Raw genomic sequence first — 10,464 nt, 5'->3', positions numbered from 1 at the left:
CTTCAGTGGTCTCTTCTGTACCCTCTGCATTCACACACACAAGCATACTTTGACTCTGGTCTCTGCGAGTGAGGGTGGGGGATGAGGTGACATTGAGAGTATCTTTCTCCATCTCGGGATGACTCAGGGCTCCTCCTTTGGCTCCTCTCTGCCTTCCCAGGCTTCACCCCTCGGGGCTCAAGGTCAGGCTTAGGTCTCTCACCTGAACTTTTGTTTAGCTTTTTATTTTGAGATAAATGTAGATTCACATGGGGTTATAAGAAACAATACAGCTTTCCCCAATGGTTCCATCTTGCGTAACTACAGTACAATATCACAACCAGCAAATTGCCATTAGTCCATCCACCTTCTTGAGATTTTACCAGTTTTACACACACTCATTAGTGTGTGTGCGTGTGTGTGTAATTCTATTTGTGCAATTTTATCACATATGTAGATTTGTGTGACCACCACCAGTCAGCGTATGGAAATGCTCCCTCACGAGTCTCACTTGAACTTTTATTTTTATTTTTTTTAAGCAGGCTCCACGCCGAGTGTGGAGCCCAAAGTGGGGCTTTAACTCATGACCCCGAGATCAGAACTTGAGCTGAGATCAAACATCGGATGCTTAACCGACTGAACCACCTAGGCGCCCCTCACTTGAACTTTTTTTTTTAAATATTTTATTTATATATTTGACAGAGAGAGACACAGTGATAGAGGGAACGCAAGCAGGGGGAGTGGGAGAGGGAGAAGCAGGCTGCCCACCAAGCAGGGAGCCCAATGCAGGGCTCGATCCCAGGACCCTGGGATCATGACCTGAGCCGAAGGCAGACGCTTAACGACTGAGCCACCCAGGCACCCCCCTCACTTGAACTTTTAAAAGCGGTAACGTCTTATCTTGATGTTTGTGAAAGTGCAACCCTTAGAAGCATCAGAGTCACCCGGGGCCACTTACTAAATGTGCAGATTCCTGGACCCTTCCAGCCCTCCCTACACACCTGGGTCTATGGGGGGTGGGGCCTGAGTGTCTGCACTTTGACCAGGCACCATCCTTTGAGAACCACACTGTAACTGGCCTCCAAACTCCAGTTCACCCTCCGCACAGTGGCTGCCAAGAGGGATCCTTCTAAGACACAGCCCTGACCATGTTAGCCTGCTGCTTAACACCCTCCAGTGGTGCCCACTGCCATCAGACCTTAGCGAGCAAAACTACCACCTCCACTCACCCCGACCCCCTGCAGTTCAATCCATCCAAACTCCTCTGACTCTAGAACATGTCATCTACTTTCATGATGCTCTGATTTAGGTCATGCTGTTCCCTCTGCCTGGAATGTCCTTCCCACCTTTCTCTGCCTGTTGCAACCCTTGTTCCACTACCCATTTTTACAGATGAGAACCAGGAGGTTGAGAGAGGTTCGGTATCACCCACCAAGTAAGGGCAGGGCCAGCTGGGAGCCTGAATCCACCCAACTCTCTGCTCCTAGGCTCCCAGTTCACCAGGCTGGCCTGGAGGCTGGGGGAGGTCACTGGTCTTTCTTCCTGGCTGTCTGCTTGCCTCCACTTGGGCCTGCTGCTCCATCTGCCTCTCAGACATATCCTCCAGGACCTCCTCTCCCTCTCCCCCAGCTGGGAATCAGAAGCCTGAGGAGAGGGTGGAAGGGCAATGGGATTGAGCCCAGGGGTAACCCTACTCCAGACTCCTGAGTGGGCTGGGGGCAGGGGCACCCTAGGGGATGGAATCTGGAATAAGTCTTCAGGGACCCGTTGGAGCAGGGGTTTGGAGATAGGGGCTCCTGGAGAGTGGGAAGGAGCAGACTGGAGTCCAAGTCCCCTCCTCTGCTGCCCCCTCCTTCCACTGCTCACTCGCAACCCGAGCCGGGGGGCCTAAAAATAGCCCCCGAGGCGCAACCGCCGGCCGCCCTGGTGACCTTCTGGGTAACACAGGCCGAAGGCGGGCGGGCAGCAGGAAGGCAGGGCGCCGGGCCCCCCAGGACTCATCTCCCAGGGCTCCCCCCCACCCCCCGGGTGCCCCCGTGGCCGTCCGGTTCCAGAGACCCACCCCCTCCAGCCCAGCTCGCCGAGGCCATGCAGAAAGCCCGGGGCACGCGAGGCGGGGACGCGGGCACGAGGGCACCCCCCAGCCCCGGGGTGCCCCCCAAGCGAGCCAAGGTGGGGGCCGGCGGAGGGGCGGTGGCCGGGGCGCCCGCCTTCCTGCAGCCCCTGAAGGACACGGCGGTGTTGGCGGGCGGCGACGTGCGGCTGCGGGTGGTGGTGAGCGGGACGCCCCAGCCCAGCCTCAGCTGGTTCCGGGACGGGCAGCCCCTGCCCCCGCCGGCCCCCGAGCCCAGCTGCCTGTGGCTGCGGAGCTGCGGGGCGCGGGACGCCGGCGTCTACAGCTGCAGGGCCCAGAACGAGCGGGGCCAGGCCTCCTGCGAGGCTGTTCTCACAGTGCTGGAGGTCGGAGGTAATGGGGAGGCGGGGGCGCCCCTGGTGGGGTGGGGTGCTCAGAGCCGCAGTAGGGCTGCTGGGGGCGGGGGGCACGTGGGGAGGTCCGGGTTCATCCAGCCCTCTTCCCAGGTGCTCTGGCTTCTCAGCCACGCTGACCCAGAGGTGCCAATCAAGAGGGAAGTGTGTGTTTGGGGAGGGGGTGAGGGGTGTCAAAGGAGGGAGGCTCCCCACAGGCAGGTCAGAGGTCAAGGGTCAGCATTTGGTAAGCAAAACCTGAGCCCCACTCAGGCCTCTCTGGGAATTCCACAGTGAAAGGCCTCCTCGTTTCCCTGGAGAGAGAGAGAGAAAAAATCGTCTGGGGAAAATCGCCTTTATCAGCTCCAATAACTTAGACTTGAGACACCTCACAGGGTTGCACACGTCTGAAAGAGGGGCAAGCTCGCCTGGTCCCACTGCAATATTGAGGGGTGGGTCAGAGCTCCTCACAGGCCATTGCTGGGCACGTTGGTGTGACCAGCACCAGGCTGGTTGGAGGAAGCCAGTGGGTAGACGAGTATGAATAGGGTACAGAGCATCAGGAGGTGGAGCTAGGGCTGGGGGCTCCCCAGTGTGTATGAGAATCCATATGCAAGCCTGTGTGTGTGTGTGTGTGTGTGTACCTTCACGGGCTGGGGAGGGGTCTGATGGTACAAACAGTTGAGGGATGGGTGTTTGTGGAGTTGGTCTGGAAAGCCAATGGGCCATTTCTGCCTGAGATTCAGAAGGCATGGAAGGGGGATGCTCAGGCTGGTGCTTGGGCCCCTGCCCATGTCAGGGTACAGTGCCAGGCTCATGTGTGAAGAGACAAATGATGATCTGAGGTAGGTGAGAGGGGACCAAGATTGGGCCTGGTACTCAGGGTCCTGCCGGGCCTGGTATGGGGAGTCGGGCCCAGGCAGACTCTCCTTGGGTCAGTGTATGGGTTTCCTTTTTAATTTTCTCAGCCCCTAAGCCAGCCAGTCGTTCCCTAGGCCTCAGACAGAGTCTTGGGCTCACTGAGTCTTGAGAACCAAAATTCTGGGGAAGTAGGCTGCAGTTGGGGAGGTGGCAAAGAGCTTGGGGATCACTGAGTGTGTCCCAGGCATTTTCAAGAGGGAATTCTCACTCCAGCTGGGTGGTGCTATATAGGGGTACATCCTTTGGGGCTGAGGAGAAGGCACAAGGATGGAGGACCTCAGTAGCTGGAGGGGAAAGGGGGCGTGGAGGTGCAGCAGAGATGGGGCACGGGCTCAGCCTCCGTCTGTCAGCACCTCCCCTCTCTCCCTTGTCCCACCCTGCTCACCGCCCTAAGGTCTTCAGCACTGGTTCCTTGGACTCCCTGGGGCAGAGTCAAGGCTGGCTTCTCTTGATTGGCTTTGTACTTGGCCAGGTACAGGCCATTGCAGCCTGGAGTCAGGGGAAGGGACCCATCCTGGCAGAGCTCTGAGCTGGGGAAGGATCAGACTCCTTGCGGATCTTAGCTCTGGTCCTCTCAGGGCAAAGGGAACTGAAAACAGAACATAAATCAAATCAAAGGGTATGATGGATTGGTAAAAATACAGTCTGGGGGAGAGAGATTTTATTTTATTTAAAAACAAATTTTAGGGCGCCTGGGTGGCTCAGTTGGTTAAGCAACTGCCTTCGGCTCAGGTCATGATCCTGGAGTCCCAGGATCGAGTCCCACATCGGGCTCCCTGCTCGTCAGGGAGTCTGCTTCTCCCTCTGACCCTCCCCCCCTCATGATCTCTCTCTCTCTCTCAAATAAATAAATAAAATCTTAAAAATAAATAAATAAAAAATAAAAAAATAAAAACAAATTTTATTCTTTTTTTTTTTTTAAAGATTTTATTTATTTGACAGAGAGAGAGAGAGCGAGAGCAGGAGCACAAGCGGGGGAGTGGGAGAGGGAGAAGCAGGCTTCCCGCTGAGCAGGGAGCCCGATGTGGGGCTCGATCCCAGGACCCTGGGATTATGACCTGAGCTGAAGGCAGACGCTTAACGACTGAGCCACCCAGGCGCCCCAAATTTTATTCTTTTGAAGATTTTATTTATTTATTTGAGAGAGAGTACGAGCAGTGGGGGCAGGGGCAGAAGGACAAGCAGGCTCCTCGCTGATCAGGGAGCCCAATGTGGGACTTGATCCCAGGACCCTGGAAATCATGACCTGAGCTGAAGGCAGACACTTAAACGCTTCACCAACTGAGCCCTGAGCCGACTGAGCCACCCAGGGGCCCCAGTGAGAGAGATTTTAGGGAAGGATAAGGAAGCCCTGAGGAGTGCCATGTTTGTTTTGAGTTGACATGACCACAGAGAACCGCAGCTCCAAACGCATCCTTTTGCAGGCGAGGACACTGTGGTCCAGGACGGAGGAAGATCTGCCAGAAAACATGTTGCTAGTTATGGCCACCCCAGAATTAAGAACCCACCCCTCCTGGTTTCCACCCTACTCAAGGAATTCTGGAGGGAGGAGAGAGAAAAAGAAAGGGAGGGGAGCTGTCCATTGTATGGAGAGTAGCCCAGGCCTTCTTTCTGGGAGGAGCCCCCTAACCTGCTAGGTTCCCCCAAAGTGGGGAGAGTGACAGGAGACCAGGCCCCTCCCCCCCAGCAGGGCTGTGTTTCCCCGAAAGATGTGTTTCCCCAGTCGCTCTATAAGCTGGGTAGCACAGTCAGCAGGGCTGAATGCTGGCTGGGCATATCTAGACAGAGGCCAGGAGGGCTGTCTCCAGGCTGCTCTGCTGGAACAGCATATTTGAGAGGTGTGGGCTAAGGAAAGGACCCTGGGTGTGGTGAGGACTGGATCTGGGGTCTTTTGACAGTCATGTTAACACAAGAAGAGGATTGCGCTGTGGCAAGTCACATTTGAGAACTTCTTCCTACTGGTGAAATCTTTACCCCAAGACCAGTCTTGTAATTATTATTAATTGGTGACAATTCTTAGTAGTAATTTAAAATGTTATGAATAGCTACCTGTGGCAGGTGATACACCATCACATCTTTTGATATATCATTTAAGTCCCATAGCAACCCTTGGGAAGCCGGTACAAAGGATTAAACGACATTTCTTGTTGTACAGATAGAAGGTGGCTGAGCGGGGATGGAAGGAGGCTGTCCTGCTGCAGAGAACTATGTGCTTAACTACTATGCCCCTTCCACACGATTTGGGGGAGGGCAGGGCTTTGCTTTGGTGATGGTGGGGGACTGACTGCGTGAGCCTTGTTTCATCCTCCTCTTATTGCCCCTCCCCCCCAGTACTTGTCCAGTTCCGGGTCTTGGTCAGGGGCAGCTGGGCAAGCAGCTTAGCATTGCTCAGACTCACTCATGGAAACTTTTTCAGTTGGGATCCACAGCAGGAGGGCTTCAGGGTTCTCGAGGAAGCCCAGCCGGGACCTGGCTGCAGAAGGAGGCAGCTTCCTGGCCGGGACTGCTGTCTGGCTCGGCAAGACAGGGTGATGCTAAGGTTCCTGGCACTCCTGAAGCCTCAGATGTTTGCTCAAGGATGGAGGGATATCAGCCTGGCTTGGGGAGGCCGGGGCCTTGAGAAGACAGATGGGCAGCAGACTGGAGAGTCTGGAGGATGGGACATAGGAGGGTGGGATTTGGGGTACAGAAATGAAGAAAGCATAGGAATAGTGAAGACAGCAGACATGCAGGCTCCTTGTAGAATCCTTAACATGGGTATAGCACCCCATTTCATTATTTAATCTTCTAAGCCCAGGTTACTGTAGTGATGGTTACACATAGGAGAAAACTGGTTCCAAGAGGTAATTTACCTGAGGTCACATGGCTAATGAGGTGACAGAGCCAGATCTGTAGGGGTTCAGGTCCACGTTGCCTGTCCTTAGAAAGAGAAGCACAAAAAGACTAAGGCCAGGATTTGTCATCATTAACCATCTTTCTCCCGACCACATCCCCAAAGCCATCTTCTGGCCCAGTCTCCTAAGATAGGCGGGCAATCCTCTCTTTCAAAACATCAGGCTCCCACCTGTGTGGGCTGAGGAGCTATGTGCAATTCAAGCGACCAGAACAAGTGCCATTCTCAACGCTTGGGACATGTGTGGCTGAGGGGGGGTGGGGGCCTAAAGGGCAGGGAGTAAGGAGGAGAGGGCACAGCTGAGAGAAGGGGCAAGCTGATAGTGCTCGCCATGTTAGTTGGACGTTTCATAGCCAGAGTCCGGAAGACTCTGGTTTCAATCCGAAGGGCCAAAGGTCAACAGATAGGCGTGAACCATGCTAGGGACTTCAGGGCATGGAGAGGAGAGGTTAGAGACAGGGAGAGAGGGCTTCTTCAGGCAAGGAAAAGGTGGGGAATGCACCAGAGCCTGTGTTGAGGGATACTCTGCAGTTATTTTTTTCACCAGGAACTTGGAATATCTGGATGAAAAGCCAGGAGGAAACTAGTATGGAGTTGGGGATGGGTAGGGAGAGTGTTGCCATCCATTCATGCCCAGTTCTCATCAAGGACTGCATGAGAGGGGGATCCCTCAAGTTCCTGTCCTCCTAGAGATCACATCCTAGTGAGGGGAGATAGACAACATGCAATAAACACAATAAGTAAGTAAAAATGTCACCATGTGTCAGAAATGCAGAGCAGGATGAGGGGGGGGGGGGGGGGGGGGGGGGAGGGAGAAATTGGACTTTCCAGGCAGGAAAGAGAGAAGGCAAAGAGGAGGGGAGTGGGTCCATCTGGCTCAGAGGAGGGTCTGTGTGAGAGATCAGGCATGGCATGATGAGATGGGTTTTCTCTGGAAGGGGAGGAAATAGCAGAGGGGCACAGCTGCCAGCCATGGAGGGGGAAAGAGGGCAATCTAGGGCCAGCTGGGGGTGGCCCACCCTGCTAGCATGCCCCAGGCCAGCCCTGTGGGGGTGAGCAGTGCAGACCCAGAGCAGGAACACAGAATCCCACAGGCCTGTCCTCGGCCCAGCTGTCCCGTCACTCACGCCCGCTGCCCATTGGTTATTTTTGCTATGGAATGTGCCAGCCCCTCGGATTCTCCTGGGGAACAGGGGCTCAAGTTACCCCCTCTCCTCACTCAGCTCCCCCATCTGTGAGTGGGTGTATTTGGGGGTGGGCAGGGAAAGGCCTGTGGGTGTCCAGGGTCCTCTGGCCAGGACCGATCTGGACACACACGTGTATGCTCTCAGTGCTCATCCCCATTCATGTGTCTGAATGTGCGACATTTGCCTTTGGGGGTCTGGGAAACAGGACCTCCTGTATGCACCCAGAATGTACAAGACAGGACTTTAAACTTAAAAAAAAAAGGGCCCATAAACTCACATAACTTCAGAAGCCAAGTAAAAACTGATAGTGTGTGGCAGTACTTGTGTATGCTGGGATGGGGATTTGGATCTAGAGGACAGTAGAGACACGGAACCTGTGTGGCTCTGGCTAAGTGATAGGACTTCTCTGAGCCTCAGTCACTTGTCAGTTAAATGGAGCCAGTTCAGTGTTCATAAGGGGTTGTTGTGAATGAGGGAACATTTGCAAAGTGCCTGGCACTTAGTAAATGCTTAAAAAACGTAGTTATAATGATTGTTGGGGGGGAGGGAGGGGAGAACTGAGTTTCCCCGTGGCAATGAGCGCAGGGTGCAGAATGGGAGGAGAACAAAGAGAGTTTGGTGAGTATGCTCACCTGTGAGTGAGAAGGTGAGTCGTATTTGTGACTAATAGGAGTACCTCTGGGCACCTTAGCTGGGGTGTGTGTGTGTGTGTGTGTGCCAGGGGTCAGGGACAGAGGACCCACCATCAAGAAACTCTAGGGCCCTCTCCGGCTCTCCCGAGGAGCCTGGGGGTTTTCATAGTCTCGGTTCCTTTCAGCACGGAGCCCCCACCCACCAGGGCCCTTGCCCAGTGTCTGACCTAGGCGCCCCCACCCGGCGCTGTGGCCCTGCGGCGCGTTCGGGGCGCGACGAGTTTGGTACTGCCTGGCACAATGTAGTGTGCGCATGTTTGTGGAGTGAGCAAGTCGAGATGCGGCTGACCTTCCAGAGCGGCCCCGCGGGAGCCGAGTGGGGGTGGCGTGGAGGCCGCGTCCGGCTGCCAATGAGACGGTGGCCCCAACTCCCGTAGGGGCCGCTGCACCCCCTTCTGTGCCTCAGTTTCCCCATGTGCCCAGGGCCCAGGAGGCAGATGCGGGGTGTGGGTACCCGGAGGCAGAAGAGCGCCGCCCCGGGGGTCGCAGGGGAGCAGGCCAGGGAAGGGGCGTCAGGTGGGGTGCAGGCCGGCGGGGGAGGGGCGGGCTCTGGGCGCCGCCGCCGCCGCCGCCGCCGCCTTCCCCCCGCCCGGGCTCCCGCCGCCCCACAGCTCCTTCCGCCACCGGCGCCGGCTCCCGCCCGCTCCCCCGCTCGCCCCCGGCCCCGCCTCCGACTCCGCCCCGCCCCCGCCCGTCCCCTCCTCGCCCGGCCGCCGGCGCGGCCCCCTCCCCCGCCATGAAGAAGCTGTGGGTGAAGAAGCGTTTCCAGGTGAGGGCTCCGGGGGCGGGCGGCGCCGGGAGGGGGCGGGAAGGGCTGGGCGCCCCAAGGGAGGGCGGGTCACCGCGGCCGGGCCCCGGGGGAGGGGGCGCCGGGGCCGCGCCCGCTCCACCCCGCCGCGGGGGGCCGCGGCCGGGCGCGCTCCGGGGGGCTCCCCGGCCTGTGTGCAGAGCGCGTCGGCCCCTCCCCGCGCCGAGGGGCAGACCGCCCCCCGGCCCCCTGCCCAGGCCCAGCCGTCCGCAATCCCCCGCGACCCCCCGGGGAGGCCCCCCGCCACAGCTTCGGCGCGTGAAGTGCCCACTGGCTTCTTTGCCTCCTGGTCTCCCCTCGTCTCCGTCCAACTCCGGCCTCCCGCCCCGGCTTTCCCCAGCCCCCCAGTCTGGAGCCTTCCATCTTCCCGAGCTCCTGGAAGCCACGCACAGGGATCCGCGCCGAGCTCAATGAATTCCCCAAGCCCTCCCCTGTCCTCGGCGTACCCAGGCCTCCTTCCTGCATTCGTGAGGCTCTGGCCCTTGGGGACCTTGCCCTCTGCTCCCCCATCACCCTCCCTGCCCGCTTGACACCTATTTCAGGTGTCTGTCCTCCCCACCCCCCCACCCCCCCAGCAGGAATCTGTGTCCTCGTCCCTCCAGTCATCCAAGCATCCCCCACCTCCATCTCTTCTTTTACGTCAGTCAGCCTCCTATCTTGTCTCCTAGCTTCTATCTCTGGGGAGTCGCTCAAGTCCCCAGTCCTGAGAGCCTCTGTCCCCGGACTCCCAGCATTTGACCCACAGCTTTGCTGTCCTCTCTTCTTCCTCCTCTGCTCCTCCCCAGAGCCTAGCTGGGTAGCCTGGAGCTCCTGCTAGGAGGGCTGAAAGGCAGGGAAGAGTGGAGACATTCCCTCTGGGGGAAGCTGGCAGCTCTTTCCGTGACTGTCCTACCCCTCCCCAAGCCTCTGGAATGAGTTTCTGTTTAATATAGAGGTTTAGATGGGAGGTAAGGGACAGCAGGAGTGAGCTTTCCTCTCAACAACTCATTCTGGCTTTTCTCTTTCAGAAAACCGGCCACTCCCGCCGGGCCTTTGGCCGACTCACCCATGGTGCGTGGACCACAGGCTCCCTGCTCTGGCCCATGCCCACTCCTTCTCTTGGTCCATGTCGCTTCATGCCTCATGCCCAGGCCCTGAAGACAGCCCATGAGATGTGGGATCCCCCAAAACACATCCATACCCACTCAAGGAGGTGCCCTGTACCCTGCAGCTGTGGGGTGAAGGGGTGGGGGGAGAATCTCACTAGCACATCCCACCATGGGCCTCGGCTCAGGGCACTCCATCTGTGGGGCCAAGTGGGGATGAGCTCACTGTCATGCTTCGGCATCCAGCATATGGCTCCTGCTTGTCATGGCACTCATAGAGAAACTGAGGCACAGAACCAGTTAGAATCTTGGACAGTTAAAAATATGCCCAGGAAACTTGGCTTGTAGCCTAATCACTGGGCACTTTTGAGAACCATTCAGCAGTAGAAGAACAGGATCAGGAAGAGCATACCTGTCACATCATGATGCAGAA

At 57.1% G+C, this 10,464-nt stretch overlaps 1 protein-coding gene across 1 annotated transcript in view; it reads left to right on the top strand.

Annotated features, from left to right (window-relative positions):
- The first annotated feature begins 1,937 nt into the window (after nt 1-1,937).
- The window catches only part of SPEG (striated muscle enriched protein kinase), a 55,059-nt gene continuing 46,532 nt past the window's right edge, over nt 1,938-10,464 (top strand). Inside the window, 1 exon segment of the mRNA XM_035007066.1 lies at nt 1,938-2,446. Within this exon segment, the coding sequence (XP_034862957.1) occupies nt 2,068-2,446 (379 nt within the window). The 5' untranslated portion in view covers nt 1,938-2,067.

This window comes from Mirounga leonina, unplaced genomic scaffold, assembly GCF_011800145.1.
Source record: "Mirounga leonina isolate KUSES-001 unplaced genomic scaffold, KU_Mleo_1.0 Mir_151, whole genome shotgun sequence".
Classification (NCBI taxonomy): Eukaryota; Metazoa; Chordata; class Mammalia; order Carnivora; family Phocidae; genus Mirounga; species Mirounga leonina.
The sequence above is the reverse complement of the archived record's forward strand: the minus strand, read 5'-3'. Positions and strand labels throughout refer to the sequence as shown.